The 21306-nt window shown below is 43.0% G+C and overlaps 1 protein-coding gene across 5 annotated transcripts in view; it reads right to left on the reverse strand.

The window, feature by feature from the left end:
* The window catches only part of LOC128705732 (uro-adherence factor A), a 199631-nt gene that overhangs the window by 65589 nt on the left and 112736 nt on the right, over positions 1 to 21306 (reverse strand). Inside the window, exon 1 of one of the 5 annotated variants that reach the window (XM_070087120.1) lies at positions 16554 to 17005. The exons of 1 other annotated variant lie outside the window; for it this stretch is intronic. In XM_070087120.1, the coding sequence (XP_069943221.1) occupies positions 16554 to 16627 (74 nt within the window). In that variant the 5' untranslated portion in view covers positions 16628 to 17005. Of the gene's footprint in view, positions 1 to 16553; positions 17006 to 17063; positions 17276 to 21306 lie in introns of those variants that run through there. 3 more of the 5 variants (XM_070087150.1, XM_070087147.1, XM_070087136.1) reach the window with 3 other exon arrangements.

Raw genomic sequence — 21306 nt, forward strand, 5'->3', positions numbered from 1 at the left:
CTAAATTCAATGCTACTCTCTTTTTATTCTATATAATAAAAAGTCGCTTCTCCGTTAACTTCTTGCAGTTTAAATATCGACGGGTTTCATTACCAGGGTCTTAAGGTTTATGTAGGAAACTCTGCTCCCAAATATTTAATTTGTTTGCTCTTGCTGTATGGAGTCAGCATGTGCTCAGTCAGGATCTTCTGTCATTGATCACATGGCTAGACACACAAACAATGCAGTCTCAGAGGAGTTTAATAATGGTAAAGTAATCTATTTTCTTGCTCTTAAATAGTAATAGTCATGATACTGTGCAGTGTAGGGGTCAGCTTTGAACCCCACACTGTGAAGTTCAAAGTCATGGTTTCGAAGCATACTTTGCCACATAAGAGTTGTCCATTGTGATAGATATATTAGATTTTTTTGCATCAATAATGATAACAGTATCCTCCCTACTTGGATATTCAAGTGGAAACTCTTCCATGTCTTCTCTGACCAGCATGATAATTTCGTCGATAAGGTACGGACTGGTACAATTATTATGAATGCTATTCACTGGAGACCTTAAACAATGACTTTCGCTCAGATCCTCTTGTACTTCAAACTCAACCACAAAGATAATCATAAATGTTATATATAATGATTCTAAACTCAAATACCGAAGCTCTGCCAGACTGCCATCGATGTTACCTGGAAGTATATGACAGTTACGGTCAACGCACTGAAAATTTGTCTCGCTGCCCACCGCCCACCTAGCAGGACACAGAGGGATATAAATATCATAACGGAGAGATAACCAGTCAGGTCGCATCCTGTACACAGAGCGGATTAGTTAGTTACAGCTTGGGCTGCTACATCTAGCTATAGCCATCTATCCAGACAAAATTTTAATGTGATGTAAAAGATTTAGAAAACCGATAAGTTGAAGGAGGAGATTGACTTGTGCAACATTTGGGAATCTTTATTGCTAAAACTTCCCAAATGTTGCACAAGTATTTCATTCTTCAAAATTTTAGTGCCAAATGTCAACACCAAAAAGACTGGCTCGTTTTATGATCAGTAAAAAAATAACTGCAACATTTTTTCACTTACGACATCGTCGGTTTCTCTGGCGAGTTGATGACTGAGACATGTGCAACACATCGGTGTCTTTACTGCCGAAAAAACTCACCTGCACAGCAAGCCTCTTTAGTCGAATACAGTGTTTTTAATATTGGATTATAAACTTTACTGTATTTTTCCCTTTCCACCTAATCTATCTATTCGTCCTTCCGTCCCTACCCTTCTCTCTCTCTCTCTTCCCCTCTTAACACACACACTGTCCTCTTTAAACTAAGCAAATATTTTTCTCGTGTCAACCCAAGATGCTGTGGTATCCTAAGCTCAACTTCCCCATTTGCTGATTGTGGTGTAAAGGTCTCCAGATGCTTCAATAAGACTCCCACGTAATCGTGACTTCCTCCGTTCCTAAAAAACTTGACCCAAAATAACGTTTTTTTTTTAACATCTTAGAATGAGCATGAAAGAATGTGGCATTTCCCTGGCCATATTAAGCTTCAGGTACGTAAAGAAAACTGCCAGTGAAATACTTTAGTTATCACTTAGACAATGTTTGTCCCTAAGACAAGGTAATTATGCACACAAACGTATTTCTTAGAGAAAAAAAAATCACATAATTTGAGTGACAACGTCGTCTAAGTTCTCAAAGTTATCACTGAAAGTTATCACTTGCAGTTATCCCCCAGAAAAATCTATCACTTAGAGTTAAGCCTCCGGCAAGGTTATCACTTAAAGTTATCAGTGAGACAAAGGTTAACGTCAGTTCACAGGTGTTCAAAGGTGAGCGAAGCCAGGATGCAACCTCGGCTGTGAATGTTGCTGCAAGGTAACGAGACCTAACTAATGCTCTTCCTGCTCTGTGTACACACACACACACACACACACACACACACACACACACACACACACACACACACACACACACACACACACACACACACACATACTGTACTTAACATTGGTGGTGGGAACAGTCGAGTATTCAGATAACAAAAATCTAGTGTATACCTTGTTCTTTAAGATTTCTTGACTGTTTCATTGTTTACGTCCTCACTGGTATTCTTCAGTCACTCTCAGGTACTGTACAACGGGCCTAGGAACAACCTGTGCTTGTCACACATCATCCTCGCCCTACTAGGTCACATTATCAGAAGTGACAGGTGTGGCACTTAACCAGTGTGAGTCACATCAGCAAAGGACAGAGTTTATAAGCACTGCTTGCACGCACACACACACACACACACACACACACACACACACACACACACACACACACAGTCACAGAGTTGTCCGGAAGTGGAATAGTCTTGAAAGGGAGGTGGTGGAGGCAGGATCCATGCATAGCTTTAAGAAGAGGTATGATAAAACTCATGGAGCAGAGAGGAAGTGACCTAGCAGCGACCAATGAAGAGGCGGGGTCAGGTGCTATGAATCGACCCGTGCAACCACAATTATGTGAATACACACACACACACACACACACACACACACACACACACACACACACACACACACACACACACACACACACACACACACACACACACACACACACACACACACACACAGTTAAAACAGGTCTAGTGTCTAATCGACATGTGCCTAGGACAAAATGGTAACTAACAGTAGAAAGAGAGAGGGCTGGGTGAAGGAATTTCACTTCCTTAGATTACAAGAAGACATTTGCTCCAGTACCCCACATCTGAGGTGCAGGAATTACAGGAAACACACTATGGTGGATCAGAGGGTACCTCAGAGGAAGGAGACAAAGAGTGATGGTCCAGGAACACACGTCAAAATGGCGAAGTGTAACAAGCGGAGTGCCTCAAGGACTGATATTTGTGGCACTACTGTTATTGGTTTATGTGAATGATATGTCAGATAGGATTCAGTCAGAACCATCGCTCTTTGCTGATGATGTAAAACTAATAAGAATAAAACAAACGAAGACAGAGAAAGGCAGCAACTGGATCTGGACAAACTGCAAGATGGGTCAGATAAGTGGTTGCTGGAATTCAACCCCAAAGACTCACATAAATGGAGATGCTCTACATAAACAAGGGCTTTTAACATGATCTAAAATGTCTCGAATTTCCGTATGAACAATGTTTCTTGTTGAAATAAACTTGTGTTTGTAGTAACATCTGAAATAAACTTGTGTTTGTAGTAACATCTGCACCAATGGTCGCCTGGCAAGTTTAAGAGTGTCTTTCAGGACTGTTAACAAAAAATCATTAAGGGAACTTTAAACAATATATTTCAGGCTCATCTGGAGTACGCAGCACCGGTGTGGAACCCACACTTGAGGAAGCATGTGAAGAAACTGTAGAAAGTACAAAAGTACGCAACGAATTTGTTCCTGAGATAAGGGACATAATTGTGAGGAGAGGTTGATGGAAGTGAATCTAACGACATTGAAGGATAGAAGAACCAGGAGAGATATGATAACAACATTCAAAATACTCATGGAAATTGATAGGGTAGACAAGAATAGACTGTTTGAGAGGCGAGAAATTGGAACTCGGGGATACAGCTGGAAGTTAATGAGTCACAGGGATGTCAGGAAGTATTTCTTCAGTCTCAGGATGGTCAGGAATTAGTATATTTCGGCGAGGAAGTGGTGTAGGCAGTCTCCATACATAGCTTGAAAAGAAGGTACGAAAGGGCCAGTGGGGCTAGGAGGTAATGAAAATGACATGCAGCAATCTGAGAGGAGGGACCAGGAGTTAAGAATCGACCCCTGCAGCCACTTATAGGTGAGAAACATAAAGGCGAGCGCGCGCGCACACACACGCGCACACACACACACACACACACACACACACAGGGGGCACTGGTCCCTAGACAAAGACTGTGATTGCTATCTGTGAAAACCAAGAGGACCCTGGTCCCCTACACAGTACACTAGATCAGCCTACAGCTGCTGTATTAAGGGTACGGTGTTGACCACGCCTTCCAGTGTGTTGCACCAGGGGCACGTATTACCAGCACCAGCGTCAATACCTAGGTGCTGGGCTCCAGTAATACCAGGACCAGCGTCAGTACCTGGGTGCTGGGCTCCAGTATTACCAGAACCAGCGTCATTCCCTGGACGCTGGGCTCCAGTAGTACCAGGACCGTCAGTACCTGGACGCTGCCACTGTAGATGTGGTGCCCCCTCAACCCGTGCTAAGGCTGCCACAGAAAATGGGTATTTATTTGAATAATAACTTCTCTCAGCTTTATACACACACACACACACACACACACACACACACACACACACACACACACACACACAACAAGCCTAGTGTCTAATCGACATGTGCCTAGGACAAAATGGTAACACACACACACACACGTATGATAAAGCTCACGGTTCAGAGAGTGTGATCCAGTAGCGACAGTGAAGAGGCGGGGACAGGAGCTAGGACTCGACCCCTGCAACCTCAACTAGGCGAGTACGCGCGCGCACACACACATATATATATATATATATATATATATATATATATATATATATATATATATATATATATATATATATATATATATATATATATATATGTGTGTGTGTGTGTATATATAATATATATATATATATATATATATATATATATATATATATATATATATATATATATATATATATATATATGTGTGTGTGTGTATATATAATATATATATATATATAATATATATATATATATATATATATATATATATATATATATATATATATATATATATATATATATATATATGTCTGTACCCCTAACAACAATATTCAATACATCTTTCGAAACAGGGAGATTGCCTGAGGCATGGAAGGCAGCAAATGTAGTCCCAATCTTTAAAAAAAGGAGACAGACATGAAGCACTAAACTACAGACCAGTGTCACTGACATGTATAGTATGCAAAGTCATGGAGAAGATTATCAGGAGAAGAGTGGTGGAACACCTAGAAAGGAATGATCTCATCAACAGCAGCCAACATGGTTTCAGGGATGGGAAATCCTGTGTCACAAACCTACTGGAGTTCTATGACATGGTGACAGCAGTAAGACAAGAGAGAGAGGGGTGGGTGGATTGCATTTTCTTGGACTGCAAGAAGGCGTTTGACACAGTTCCACACAAGAGATTAGTGCATAAACTGGAGGACCAAGCAGGGATAACAGGGAAGGCACTACAATGGATCAGGGAATACTTGTCAGGCAGACAGCAGCGAGTATTAGTACGTAGCGAGGTGTCAGAGTGGACACCTGTGACCAGCGGGGTCCCACAGGGGCCGGTCCTAGGACCAGTGCTGTTTCTGGTATTTGTGAACGACATGACGGAAGGAATAGACTCAGATGTGTTCCTGTTTGGAGATGACGTGAAGTTGATGAGAAGAATTCATTCGATCGAAGACCAGGCAGAACTACAAAGGGATCTGGACAGGCTGCAGACCTGGTCCAGCAATTGGCTCCTGGAGTACAATCCCACCAAGTGCAAAGTCATGAAGATTGGGGAAGGGCAAAGAAGACAGCAGACAGTACAGTCTAGGGGGCCAGAGACTACAAACCACATTCAAGGAAAAAGATCTTGGGGTGAGTATAACACCAGGCACATCTCCAGAAGCGCACATCAGTCAAATAACTGCTGCAGCACATGGGCGCCTAGCAAACCTCAGAACAGCATTCCGACATCTTAATAAGGAATCGTTTAGGACCCTGTACACCGTGTACGTTAGGCCCATATTGGAATATGCGGCACCAGTTTGGAACTCACACCTAGCCAAGCACGTAAAGAAACTAAAGAAAGTGCAAAGGTTTGCAACAAAACTAGTCCCAGAGCTAAGGGGTATGCCCTACGAGGAGAGGTTAAGGGAAATCGACCTGACGACACTGGAGAACAGGAGAGATAGGGGGGACATGACAACGACATACAAAATACTGAGAGGAATTGACAAGGTGAACAAAGACAGGATGTTCCAGAGATGGGACACAGCAACAAGGGGACACAGTTGGAAGTTGAAGACACAGATGAATCACAGGGATGTTAGGAAGTATTTCTTCAGTCACAGAGTAGTCAGGAAGTGGAATAGACTGGGAAGCGATGTAGTGGAGGCAGGATCCATACATAGCTTTAAGCACAGGTATGATAAAGCTCACGGTTCAGGGGAGTGATCCAGTAGCGACCAGTGAAGAGGCGGGACCAGGAGCTAGGACTCGACCCCTGCAACCTCAACTAGGTGAGTACAACACACACACACACACACACACACACACACACACACTCAGAAGCTACTGAGAATACAAGCAGAAACAGACCAGGAAAGACTATAAATGAATCTGGACAAACTGCAGGATTGTTCTGACGAGTGGCTACTGGAATTTAACTCCTAGCAAATGTAAAGTGATGAAAATTGGAGAAGGGCAAAGGCGTTCAGAAACAGTATACAAACTCGGGGGACAATGTCAGCAAACCTACCTGAAAGAGGACCTCGGTGTAAGCATAGTTCCGAGCATTTCACTTGAGGTACACATCAACTCAATAAATGGTGCTGCCAACACGGGTAGCTTTCAGGAATATGAACGAGGCACTTTCATCCCTATAACAGAGGTTCAGAGGTAAGCAATTAAGGCTCGTCAGGAAACAGGACAAGTGTTTCCTGATGCTGATCTTGGTCATATGATGACCCACAGCTGGAGCTTTTGGTCAGGGATTAAAAGATTAAGTTATACCGAGTGGCACACACCTCTGTGTGTGTATCCTTCATAACTGGTGAGCATTAGTAGGTTCGGTGTTTCGTAGTTTCTGCCCCCCAGAGTATCAGTCTGTCATTATCATTCTAGGTAATTCCCCCGAGTATTTCGTATGAATTAATCACGTGTTCTCGCCTATTTTTGGTTGCGGGGGTCGATTCACACCTCCTGGCCCCGCCTCTTCGCTGGTCGCCTGTGTGTGTGCGCAAGTGTGTAATCACGTTTCGGTCCATCCTGGACTGAAACTTCATCCTACGTCCCGCTCTTAAGTACAGGTTTATGGGGATGTGCGCAGAATTAAAACGCAGTTAGTCAGAAAACGACATCTAACATAAGCAGTAGACATTAATAAGGATTAATGAAAAATGTTTTTTTGTAATAAACTTTCTTACCCAAATCGGCTGTTGTTCGCCGAGGCAAGACGATTCATAAGGGGAAACACATTCACCATCATTCCCCCGACTGATGGAAATCACATTTCATATAACCTTCCCAACTGCAACATTCCTCCCCACCCCGTCCTTCCCTCAGAAGTCACTGTGCTTCCCACATCCAAGACTGCAGCGTTCCCACCCATCTTTCAGAGTGCAAGCACTGTACTTCCCATCTCTAGAAGTGCAACATCCCCTCTTCTTTAGATTACAGACACTGTACATCTCACCTGTAGAACTAGCATCCCCCTGATTGCAGGCACTGTACTTCTAACCTCCTGAAGTGCAAGATTCACACTTATCCTTCAGAGTGCAGGCACTATACTCCCATCCCCAGGAGGTCAGTATTACTACCCATCCTTCAGAGTGCAAGCACCTTTTTTTTAACACAGTTAAATTCACAGGTTAAGAGTTGCTTTCCTACCCCAGATAATTTCAAACCTCAGACCTCAGATGCGACTCATAACAGTCGACTAACACCCGGGTACATACTTAACGATAGGCTAACAAGGATAACAGGCGTATAGGAACATGACCAACGTTTTCACCCATGCATGGGAACGAACTAAACACCTCTCAGTATGTGTACATCACACCTCCAGGACTCGAGTACGGCTGAGAGGCAACAAAACATTATGGAGGTAAACTTGATGAACCATCTTCAGTAACTGGGGGTACAAGTTGATGTATAAAGAAATAAAAGCAGATTAGGTAAGGGAAGAAGCTGAATTCGTAGAGGCCACACAGATTGCAGGAAATAAAGTTTGATCTAAGGAATGGGAGATAGTTCCAATTCCTTGGACTAAGACCCCTTAACCAGCATCAATGCACAGCCTCGAAGAGACGATTGGAAGAGCGTGATAATGAATAATGAGTATTTTTCTTCTCTCTCTCAGTACTTACCACAACCCATTCAAAGCAATTTACTGGGATTAAAACAACTACAGCCGTCAATTACATATATTATTTTAGAATTATTTATGACCACATTTAGTGTTAAATGCGTATGAGTAAATCAGCGTTACTATCCAATGCAGTTACTGGTGCAACGCTGCGCCTGTGGGGGTCCACACTTGTGTGTTGTTTGTTATCAACAAACTAGTATAAAGTGTTTGTAACAGTCAACGTAGTCTAGGAGGCGGGTCCAGGAGCTGAGTCTCGCCCCCGCGAATACAACTCCATGGGCACACCACATCATCCTGGACTTCACTCGAGCATTTTGCACTGCAGTGTTGGGAATCGAACCACCGTCCATGCAATTGCAAATTAACATCTATACCCACTCAGCCACAGAGTGAGTTAATGTGTGTGTGTGTATATAGCCCTAACTACTGCTCAACCCACTTGTTTGTGCAGAATATCCGATAACTCTCATGTTTCATTGATGCAACAACAAATCAGCTGTTACTCCTCTCCACGAAATTAAAATTTATCCACACTGTGAATGCACTGCTTATTGTGTTTCATGCAGCGCTAAAACAGTGTGAGTGGAAGCTTGAGCCTCCGTCTGCTAATTTCGGCCTTATCTCTAACGCACTTATTGCGTAAGGAGTAAGAGGGACTCCAGTATCTTCTACACAGTTGAAGATTCTCAAAAGCTCAAGCCTTTGAAGATAAACAAATCTCCAGGTTATGGGACTGACCACCTCAAACTACTCCTTAAAGGTTAATAGAGTTACCACATTATCATAGCCTCTCTACTGCTGCTGTCCCCATATGTGCTACCTCTGTATTCTCAATTGATGAAGTTTATCAAAACTTATTCCTTGGCTAACATTGAAAATGGGTTGGGTAGATATTTTTGTTATTGAGTTTGGGGCTTGAGATGGATCTGTCTAGTATGGGCCGCTAAACCTGCTGCAGTATTTTTCCTTTATATTATTATGTGAGCAAAACGCGTCGGAGTAAAGATACCTAACTGTTGCACATGTGTCTTAATTGTCTACTACTCGGCGTCGTATACCATTATTATTGTATTCACATTCATCAGGTCACACAGGAACAAATTAAAACAGAGATGCTGGGACGAGGGAACAAAGATGGAAGCTCAAGACACAGATCAGCCTCAGGGATGTTCAGGCATTGCTGAAAATGGTATAAAATACCGACAAGTTGAAGATTAAAATACGTGCAACAGTTGGGTATCTTCATTGATGAAATGTTTCGCCTACACGGTAGGCTTCTTCAGTCAAGTACAGAGTGAACAGTAATAATGAAATAAAGATGATGTAATCAGTCTATAAACCTTGGAGAAAGAGTATTTGAGGTGGTCAGTCCCTCAGCCTGGAGAAGAGCTCAGCTCCATAGTCTGGAAGGATATCGTTGAAGCCCGGATCAGCTGGGCTGTAGTTCGTACGTTGGACTACGTGCGGTCAGCAGTAACAACCTAGTTGATCAGGCCCTGATCCACTGGGAGGCATGGTCATGGACCGGGCAGCGCGGCGTTGATCCCCGGAATGCCCTCCAGGTAAGTAGACACACACACACACACACACACACACACACACACACACACACACACACACACACACACACACACACACACGCGCGCGCGCGCACCACGAACCCTACCCCTACAGCAACCCCTATGGGAGCTCTTCCTCCACCTCCACAGCAACCCCCCACAGGCCCCCACCAGGGCTCCTGCTCTCCCAACCCCAGTATTTCCCCGGGACCACAGTTACAGTATTAGAACAGAAGTTGAAGGTTTGGTACACAAATGCAGATGGATTAACGAATGAATATAAGGAATGGCAAGAAAGAATCAATGAGAAGTCCCCAGACATCATAGCAGTTACAGAAACAAAACTCACGGAGACAAGAACAAATGCAATCTTCCCACCAGGATACCAGATCATGAGGAAAGATAAAACGGGCAGAGGGGGAGGAGGGGTTGCTCTGCTCGTAAAAAAAACGATGGAAATTCGAGAAAATGGGAGGCATAGACGAGACAGGAGACAGGGACTACACAGTAGGCACACTTCAGTCTGGGGAGCACAAGGTGGTCATTGCAGTGATGAATATTCCACCACAGAACTGCAGGAGGTCAAGAGAGGAATATGAAGAGAGCAACAGAGCAATGGTGGACACACTTGCTGAGGTGGCAAGAAGGGCTCACTCCAGCAGAGCAAAGTTGCTGGTTATGGGTGATTTCTACCACAGGGAGATTCACTGGGAAAACCTGGAGCCACATGGGGGTCCCAAAACATGGAGAGCCAAGATGTTGGATGTGGTGCTGGAAAACCTCATGCACTAACATGTTAAGGACACTACCAGAGTGAGAGGGGAGGATGAACCAGCAAGACTGGACCTTGTGTTCACCCTGGGCAGTTCAGACATTGAGGACATCACATATGAGAGGCCCCTAGGAGCTAGTGACCATGTGGTTCTGTGCTTTGAATACACAGTAGAGTTGCAAGTGGAGAGAGTAACAGGAGTTGAATGGGAAAAGCCAAACTATAAAAGAGGGGACTACATAGGTTTGAGGAACTTCCTTCAGGTTCCATGGGACAGAGAACTGGCAGGAAAGCCAGTAAATGAAATGATGGAATATGTAACAACAAAATGCAAGAAGGCAGTGGAAAGGTTTATTCCCAAGAGCAACAGAAACAATGGGAAGATCAGAACGAGCCCCTGGTTTACCAGATGGTGTAAGAAGGCAAAAACAAAGTGCAATAGAGAATGGAAAAAGTAAAGAAGGCAGAGAACACATGAAAATAGGGAGATTAGTCGCAGAGCCAGGAACGAGTATGCATAGGTAAGGAGGCACAGTGACAGTACGAAAATAACATAGCACCGAAAGTCAAGACTGACCCGAAACTGTTGTATAGCCACATCAGGAGGAAGACAACAGTCAAAGACCAGGTGATCAGACTGAGGACAGAAGGTGGAGAGCTCACAAGAAATGATCAGGAGGTATGTGAGGAGCTAAACAGGAGATTTAAGGAAGTTTTTACAGTAGAGACAGGAAGGGCTCTGGGAAGACAGCACAGAAGGGAACATCAAGAGGGAATATACCAACAAGTGTTGGATGACATACGAACAACCGAGGAGGAGGTGCAGAAGCTGCTAAGTGACCTTGATACCTCAAAGGTGATGAGACCGGACATCTCCCCGTGGGCCCTTAAAGAAGGAGCAGAGATGCTGTGCGTGCCCCTAACCACAATCTTCAACACATCCCTTGAAACTGGGCAACTACCTGAGAAATGGAAGACAGCAGATGTAGTCCCAATATTTAAGAAAGTAAACAGAAACGAGGCACTAAACTACAGACCTGTGTCTCTGACATGTATAGTATGCAAAGTCATGGAGAAGATTATCAGGAGGAGAGTGGTCGAACGCCTGGAATGGAACAAGATTATAAATGAAAACCAGCATGGGTTCATGGAAGGCAAATCCTGTGTCACAAACCTTCTGGAGTTTTATGACAAGGTAACAGAAGTAAGACACGAGAGAGAGGGGTGGGTTGATTGCATTTTCCTGGACTGCAGGAAGGCCTCTGACAGTTCCTCACAAGAGATTAGTGCAGAAGCTGGAGGATCAGGCGCATATAACAAGGAGGGCAATGCAATGGATCAGGGAATACCTGACAGGGAGACAACAACGAGTCATGGTACGTGAAGAGGTATCAGTGGGCGCCTGTGACGAGCGGGGTCCCACAGGGGTCAGTTCTAGGACCAGTGCTATTTTTTATATATGCGAACGACATAATGGAAGGAATAGACTCTGAACTGTCCCTATTCGCAGATGATGTGAAGTTGATGAGAAGAATTAATTAAATCGGATGAGGATGAGGCAAGACTGCAAAGAGACCTGGACAGGCTGGACATGTGGTCCAGAAACTGGCTTCTCGAATTCAACCCTGCCAAATGCAAAGTCATGAAGGTTGGGGAGGGGCAAAGAAGACCGCAGACAGAGTATAGGCTAGGTGGACAAAGACTACAGGCCTCACTCAGGGAGAGAGATCTTGGGGTAACCATAACACCGAGCACGTCACCGGAGGCACACATCAACCAAATAACTGCTGCAGCATACGGGAGCCTGGCAAACCTGAGAATAGCGTTCCGATACCTTAATAAGGAATCGTTCAAGACACTGTATACTGTGTATGTTAGGCCCATACTGGAGTACGCATCACCAGTCTGGAACCCACACCTGGTCAAGCACGTCAAGAAGTTAGAGAAAGTACAAAGGTTTGCAACAAGGCTAGTTCCAGAGCTCAGGGGAATGTCGTACGAGGAAAGATTGAGGGAAATCGGACTGACGACACAGGAGGACATAAGGGTCAGGGGTGACATGATAACGTCATACAAGATACTGCGGGGAATAGACAAGGTGGACAGAGACAGGATGTTCCAGAGAGGGGACACAGAACAAGGGGTCACAACTGGAAGCTGAAGACTCAGACGAGTCACAGGGACGTTAGGAAGTATTTCTTCAGTCATAGAGTCGTCAGGAAGTGGAATAGCCTAGCAAGTGAAGTAGTGGAGGCAGGAATCATACATAGTTTTAAGAAGAGGTATGACAAAGCTCAGGAAGCAGAGAGGGAGAGGACCTAGTAGCGATCAGTGAAGAGGCGGGGCCAGGAGCTGAGTCTCGACCCCTGCAACCACAATTAGGTGAGTACACAGCGAATCATGGTACGTGGCGAGGTGTCAGAGTGGGCGTCTGTGACGAACAGGGTTCCACAGGGGTCGGTCCTAGGACCGGTGCTGTTTCTGGTATTTGTGAACGACATGGCAGAAGGAATGGACAAGAAGTGTCCCTGTTTGCAGATGATGTGAAGTTAATGAAGAGAATTAAATCTGATGAGGATCAGGCAGGACTAGAAAGAGACTGGGACAGGCTGCAAGCCTTGTCCGGTAACTGGCTCCTCGAATTTAACCCCACCAAATGCGAAGGCATGAAGACTGGAGATGGGCAAAATAGACCGCAGACAGTATAGGCTAGGTGACCAAAACCTGCAAACCTCACTCAAGTAAAATGAGCTTGGTGCTAGTATAATACGGAGCACATCTCCTGAGGTGCCCAGTGGCCTGGTGGCAAAAGCTTTCGTCGCTTCACACGGTAAGGGTCAGGTTTCGATTCCCAGCGAAGGGGTGGAAACATCGGACGTGTTTCCCCTTTACCGGTTGTCTATGTTCACCCATCAGCAAAATGGGTACCTGGGTGTTAGTCGACTGGTGTGGGTCTCACCTGGGACAAAACTGACCTAATTTCCCCGAAATGCTCTGCATAACAAGGGGGCTTTCTATATATTAGTATGTCATTGATATCAATCAATCAAGTTTATTCTCTATAAGGATTACAATGTGGGGTTTACAGATTTTGAATATTGTGTGGTTTACACGTTTTAAAATACTAATTACAGAGGGGGCCCACTAGGACACCTAGCATGGCTAGGCATTTCGGGCAGACTTAGATTAATTCTAAACTTTAAATTATTACAGATTATGGTATTAAGGCTAAGTGACTACATTATAGTTTGTGAGTTTAGCAATGTGAATGCTTTTGTTTTGGCACAATACATAGTGTCTATATTGGAGTATCATAGGCAAACTTATGACTAGTTAGGATTCATTATTTTAAGATTAAGATTCGTATTTCTGTGTTTATAGTCAATGAGTGAGTAAGCGTAAGTGTGAACCACCAGGTGGTTTACATGTAGTTAGTTGACGGGGTGTATCAGGGAGATAAGATGTTTTCTAACTGTAGTTTTGAAAGTGATGAATGTGTCTGCAGTTCTAGAGTTTTCAGGTAGGGTGTTCCAGATTTTAGGCCCTTTGACACACATTGAATTTTTGTAAAGGTTTATTCGGACACAGGGAATGTCAGAGATGTTTGTGTCTAGGACTGTATACCTTGTACATGTACTTGTAGTAAATAAAGGTATTAGTAGTAGTAGTATAGATAACAGCTGCAGCATATGGGCGCCTGGAAAACCTAAGAATAGTGTTCCGAAACCTCATTAAGGAATCGTTTAACAACATTAAAAACTGTTCGCGTTACACCACAGAACACACTGTTCAACACACCACAGAACACACTGTTCAACACACCACAGAACACACTGTTCAACACACCACAGAACACACTGTTCAACACACCACAGAACACACTGTTCAACACACCACAGAACACACTGTTCAACACACCACAGAACACACTGTTCAACACACCACAGAACACACTGTTCAACACACCACAGAACACACTGTTCAAAAAAACCATACCCCCGGCCGGGATTGAACCCGCGGTTTATTTGCAATCGTGTCATTACGATTTCTTGAGTCACACTGTTCAACACACCACAGAACACACTGTTCAACACACCACAGAACACACTGTTCAACACACCACAGAACACACTGTTCAACACACCACAGAACACACTGTTCAACACACCACAGAACACACTGTTCAACACACCACAGAACACACTGTTCAACACACCACAGAACACACTGTTCAACACACCACAGAACACGCTGTTCACCTCACCACAGAACACACTGTTCAACACACCACAGAACACACTGTTCAACACACCACAGAACACACTGTTCAACACACCACAGAACACACTGTTCAACACACCACAGAACACACTGTTCAACACACCACAGAACACACTGTTCAACACACCACAGAACACACTGTTCAACACACCACAGAACACACTGTTCAACACACCACAGAACACACTGTTCAACACACCACAGAACACACTGTTCAACACACCACAGAACACACTGTTCAACACACCACAGAACACACTGTTCAACACACCACAGAACACACTGTTCAACACACCACAGAACACACTGTTCAACACACCACAGAACACACTGTTCAACACACCACAGAACACACTGTTCAACACACCACAGAACACACTGTTCAACACACCACAGAACACACTGTTCAACACACCACAGAACACACTGTTCAACACACCACAGAACACACTGTTCAACACACCACAGAACACACTGTTCAACACACCACAGAACACACTGTTCAACACACCACAGAACACACTGTTCAACACACCACAGAACACACTGTTCAACACACCACAGAACACACTGTTCAACACACCACAGAACACACTGTTCAACACACCACAGAACACACTGTTCAACACACCACAGAACACGCTGTTCACCACACCACAGAACACGCTGTTCACCACACCATAGAACATACTTCACCACACCACAGAACACACAGTTTGCCACAGCACAAAACACACTGTAATAAAGTTGGTATAATTACCGACAATATGTAAAGTAAAAGGACACAAGTGCAACTAATGTGACATTTATTGTGGCAACGTTTCGCTCTCCAGGAGCTTTATCAAGCCATTACAAACAATACATGGACACAGAGGGTATATAAAGGCTCAGAGTGAGGTGTAATACTAGTGAGGTACCATTTCGATGTTCACTAGTAGTAGTAGTAGTAGTAGTAGTAGTAGTAGTAGTAGTAGTAGTAGTAGTAGTAGTAGTAGTAGTAGTAGTAGTAGTAGTAGTAGTAGTAGTAGTAGTAGTAGTAGTAGTAGTAATACAATATGGTAGAGCAATTAATTCGTACATGAGCAAAAGCTTTTATATCCTTTTACTCATGTACGAATTAATTGCTCTACCATATTGTATTACTTTTGTCACTACTACTACCACTAGTGAACATCAAAATGGTACCTCACTAGTATTACACCTCACTCTGAGCCTTTATATACCCTCTGTGTCCATGTATTGTTTGTAATGGCTTGATAAAGCTCCTGGAGAGCGAAACGTTGCCACAATAAATGTCACATTAGTTGCACTTGTGTCCTTTTACTTTACAAAACACACTGTTCACCACACCACAGAACACAGTTCACTCACCACACTATGATCACTCTTTACAAAGTGAAGACAGTGTCTCCTTTGTGTAAACAGACCGCTGGTAGCTGGGCGAATAACAAGCCGTTTCGTTCATTCTCTCTCTCTCTCTCTCTCTCTCTCTCTCTCTCTCTCTCTCTCTCTCTCTCTCTCTCTCTCTCTACTTGTTAAACGTCTATATGACCGTGTTGTTTGTGTATATACCTCTTTAAACCCTTTATTACATATATCCCTGTGTAGATTATAGGACATTTATTTTATTCATAACAACTAACGAAGCCCATACGAGGCAATAATCTATTAAACAGCTTTATATGTAATTTAAAGAACTCGTCAGCTGCGATATAGGTAGCTCGTGGGTCGGCTCACAATCGAGAGGACCCGGGTTCGATCCTGGGACGAGTGGAAACACTGGGTCGTAAGTCTTTACACGTGTTGCTCCTGTTCACCTAGCAGTAAGTAGGTACCTGGGAGTCAGCCGGCTAGAGCAGGTCGCATCCTGGGTAAAGTGGTCAAATAGGCCACCTTGATTGGTTTTCATGGGTTAATTCTTGGTAATTAACCATCCAAGGTTAATAATCCGAAATGTCTTTTTAGTTTCATCTATAGATAAAAAAGTTTCACTTTCTATGAAGGTTTGTTGCTGTCAGTGATGTTCTACGATGAATTTATTCATCTCGTGCCTTCGTTTCTCATTTAATCTTTTTCATTTCTTATCTACGTAACAATGGCAAAATAATTTTAAGAACTAATACAGAGTTTTGATGGTCAAAACAGTTCACTGCGATTCTCAAAATATTAAGATATATTTTTATTATTATAATATTATTACTCTTATTATTTAATTATGACACTAAGTGGAAGCTATCAAGCGCTTCATATACAATGACTCACTAATTTGTAGTGTCATCTACACAACTTAAAATACTCTTTAAACACTGTGTCCCTGGATCCACCTGAGGTGAGGTTAGCGTTACTTTGTTTACTGTGAGTAGCGTCCCTCTGCCAGCCTTCCTTGCCACCACTGTATCTCGCTGTTCCTCTGTGTGTTACACGTCTCTCACTCCGTCTGCTGTCTCTCCCCAATGATGAGGAGAGGGACATAATGTGTTAGGCTTCCCAACACACTCACTCACACGCAGACGCACACTACCAAGACACTAGTGGAATACAACTGCTGCTGCTGCTGCTGCCTGCCTCGGCCACCCCTACCCTAGACCCAGCTCAGCTGTGTAGCTGTTGTTGCCACACCCCACGCTATCACTCAACTTACACACCTTTATTATCATCCTTTCAGATCATACATTTTCTCCATGTATATTTTCAATTTATAAATTTTAGTTAGTGATACTCTACATAACTTTTTTATGATTCAAGGTGAAGCAGTGGCTGCGATTTCTGTGAGTAGTTACTCAGAGGAACGTTTGACTGGTCATGGTACCTCTGGTGATAATTCCTCCCTCCCTCCCTCCACCGTCAAGGAATCGACTGCTTATGAAGTCTGCTGCATGAATATTGTGTAAAATGAGAATATGTTATTTACACACATCCGCGGACACAAGGTGAATGCATTTATATATGGTCAGTGTACACGCACACAAAACTGCAAACGCAAATCATTCACAAGCAGCGACGAGGTTCAAATCCACGGTTTATGGATCCTAGAATTACTAGACCGGGACCTTAGCCCACTGCACTACAGAATGTCATGATCACCAACCAGGAAATTATTCTACCTGTAAAGGTACGTGACCTCCGCATTATTTAGTAATGGGACTGTATCTTCTTATGCTAAAAATAATGAGGATCTCGTAAATAAAGTTCTAATTTTTAACATGGACACTGATTTCTCCTCGTTAGTTTAGATGTCACAGCTTCGTTTACCAAAAATTCAGCAGATGACCTTCTGGACTTCATTACATAGACCAACTTACTCTTATTATTTCTTAACCACTGGAGAACTGCTTCATTATCACTCCAGATCACGGTTATTTCAGTAGTGAGATGATCAAGTACTTTGTATAGTCCTTGTGGCTTAGCGCTTCTTTTTTGATTATAATAATAATAATAATTTGTTGAGATAGACAGCTAGTTTTGTACCTACATAGAGTGCTGTCAGTTCCAATTGTGGTACTGTTCTCACCTTCAGGGGTGCTACCCTGGCCTTTGAAGTAATTAGTGTAGTTCCTTCACAGAACCCATGTAATGTGTACTTGTTTCCCTCTTGACCTATTTGTCTGGGAAATTTAATTTGATGAGGTTGTTTAAACTCCGTGGATATTTCACTCCATGCTTGACTCATCCCATCCAATTTTGAGTTTCCATGCATCTTGCATAAGTATTTTACCTTAATGGACGATAATAAACTGTGCACGACTAGGGTCACAAGTGACATGGTCCTTAGGCAAATAGATAAATTAAAACCTAACAAATCCCCAGGCCCTGATGAACTGTATGCAAGGGTTCTAAAGGAATGTAAAAAGGAGCTTAGCAAACCTTTGGCTAATCTTTTCAACTTATCACTACAAACTGGCATGGTGCCAGATAAGTGGAAAATTGCAAATGTGATACCTATTTTCAAAGCAGGTGACAGGTCCTTAGCTTCGAACTATAGACCAATAAGCCTAACCTCCATAGTGGGAAAATTTATGGAATCAATAATTGCCGAGGCAGTTCGTAGCCACCTTGAAAAGCATAAATTAATCAACGAATCTCAGCATGGTTTTACAAAGGGGCGTTCCTGCCTTACGAATTTATTAACTTTTTCACTAAGGTATTTGAGGGGGTAGATCATGGTAATGAATATGATATTGTGTATATGGACTTCAGTAAGGCTTTTGACAGGGTCCAACATCAGAGACTATTGAGGAAAATTAAGGCACATGAAATAGGAGGAGAATTTTTTTCCTGGATAGAGGCATGGTTGACAATTAGGCAGCAGAGAGTTTGCATAAATGGGGAGAAATCAGAGTGGGGAAGCGTCACGAGTGGTGTTTCACAGGGGTCAGTGTTGGGCCCCCTATTGTTCACAATCTACATAAACGACATAGATGAGGGCATAAAGAGCGACATCAGCAAGTTTGCCGATGACACCTAAATAGGCCGTCGAATTCATTCTGACGAGGATATTAGAGCACTCCAGGAAGATTTAAATAGACTGATGCAGTGGTCGGAGAAGTGGCAGATGCAGTTTAATATAGACAAATGCAAAGTTCTAAATGTTGGACAGGACAATAACCATGCCACATATAAACTACATAATGTAGATTTTAATATTACGGATTGCGAAAAAGATTTAGGAGTTCTGGTTAGCAGTAATCTGAAACCAAGACAACAGTGCATAAGTGTTCGCAATAAAGCTAATAGAATCCTTGGCTTCATATCAAGAAGCATAAATAATAGGAATCCTCAGGTTGTTTTTCAACTCTATACATCCTTGGTTAGACCTCATTTAGATTATGCTGCACAGTTTTGGTCACCGTATTACAGAATGGATATAAATGCTCTGGAAAATGTACAAAGGAGGATGACAAAGTTGATCCCATGTATCAGAAACCTTCCCTATGAGAATAGACTAAGGGCCCTGAATCTGCACTCTCTAGAAAGACGTAGAATTAGGGATGATATGACTGAGGTGTATAAATGGAAGACAGGAATAAATAAAGGGGAAGTAAATAGTGTGCTGAAAATATCTAGCCTTGACAGGACTCGCAGCAATGGTTTTAAGTTGGAAAAATTCAGATTCAGGAAGGATATAGGAAAGTACTGGTTTGGTAATAGAGTTGTGGATGAGTGGAACAAACTCCCGAGTACAGTTATAGAGGCCAGAACGTTGTGTAGCTTTAAAAATAGGTTGGATAAATACATGAGTGGATGTGGGTGGGTGTGAGTTGGACCTGATAGCTTGTGCTACCAGGTCGGTTACCGTGTTCCTCCCTTAAGTCAATGTGACCTGACCTGACTAGGTTGGGTGCGTTGGCTTAAGCCGGTAGGAGACTTGGACCTGCCTCGCATGGGCCAGTAGGCCTGCTGCAGTGTTCCTTCGTTCTTGTTCTTATGGTAATTGGTGAGATGAGCCCTAGAGGATCACAACATTGTGATACCTCTGACAGTAAACTACGTTTCGTGAGTGTATTGTTTGATTTATTGTTTATCCTTTTGAGACTCAAAGTATCTTCCTGTGTCTTCCAATTAAGTCTCAGCATATTGTTGCAATCAGGAATTTCAGTTTCAGGGAAATCTTGAATAAGTTCCCTTAATTGCATTGAATTAGTATTCCACATCCTTAGAGGCATATTTGCTTCTTTCATCTCCTTGTTAGATTCTCTGTATAAGGATTTCAAATCATCCTCTTTATTCACAGTACCTTGAAGATTGTCCACATAGAAACTTTTCTTTAAGATTTCTTTGAAGGGACTTTCAGATTTCTTCAAATGTGTATTTAGAGTAGCTTCTAGTAAGAATGGAGAGGATGTTGCACCAAATAATACTGATTTGAAAAGATAAGTTTTCACAGGACTTTGAGGACCAGGTGGATTTTCAGGCCTAAAGAATCGAGTATAATCTCTGTCTATTTCTTGTAGACCTACTCTTAAGAAAGCTTAGGAAATATCAGCCGTGTAGGCATATGGGTTTGTGCGAAATTTCATAAGCACGTCTCCAAGTTTCTCAGTTAGTGAGGGTCCGGTCATCAGACAATCATTAAGACTTGCTACATCTTTATTTGCACGTGCGCTGCAATTATATACAACACGTAGTGAGACACATGTGCAACATCTGGGTATCTTTATTGTAGACGTTTCGCCATCCAGTGGCTTTATCAATACAAATTCTAGGACATAACTTGAAGACAGCAGAACTATGTACAGAAGATGAGGTAATCAGTCCCTCAACCTAGGAGTAGGTGCGAACAGCACCATAGTCGTGGAGAATCTGATTCTCCACGACTATGGTGCTGTTCGCACCTACTCCTAGGTTGAGGGACTGATTACCTCATCTTCTGTACATAGTTCTGCTGTCTTCAAGTTATGTCCTAGAATTTGTATTGATAAAGCCACTGGATGGCGAAACGTCTACAATAAAGATACCCAGATGTTGCACATGTGTCTTACTCTCATCTTGTCGGTATTATATACCATTCGTACACAACAACACGTAGTGGAGTGGTTTCAGAATCTTTTCTGACTCCATGGTGCGGGAGATAATGAGCTTCTGTCTTCA

The sequence above is a fragment of the Cherax quadricarinatus genome, chromosome 2 (genome assembly GCF_038502225.1).
Source record: "Cherax quadricarinatus isolate ZL_2023a chromosome 2, ASM3850222v1, whole genome shotgun sequence".
Classification (NCBI taxonomy): Eukaryota; Metazoa; Arthropoda; class Malacostraca; order Decapoda; family Parastacidae; genus Cherax; species Cherax quadricarinatus.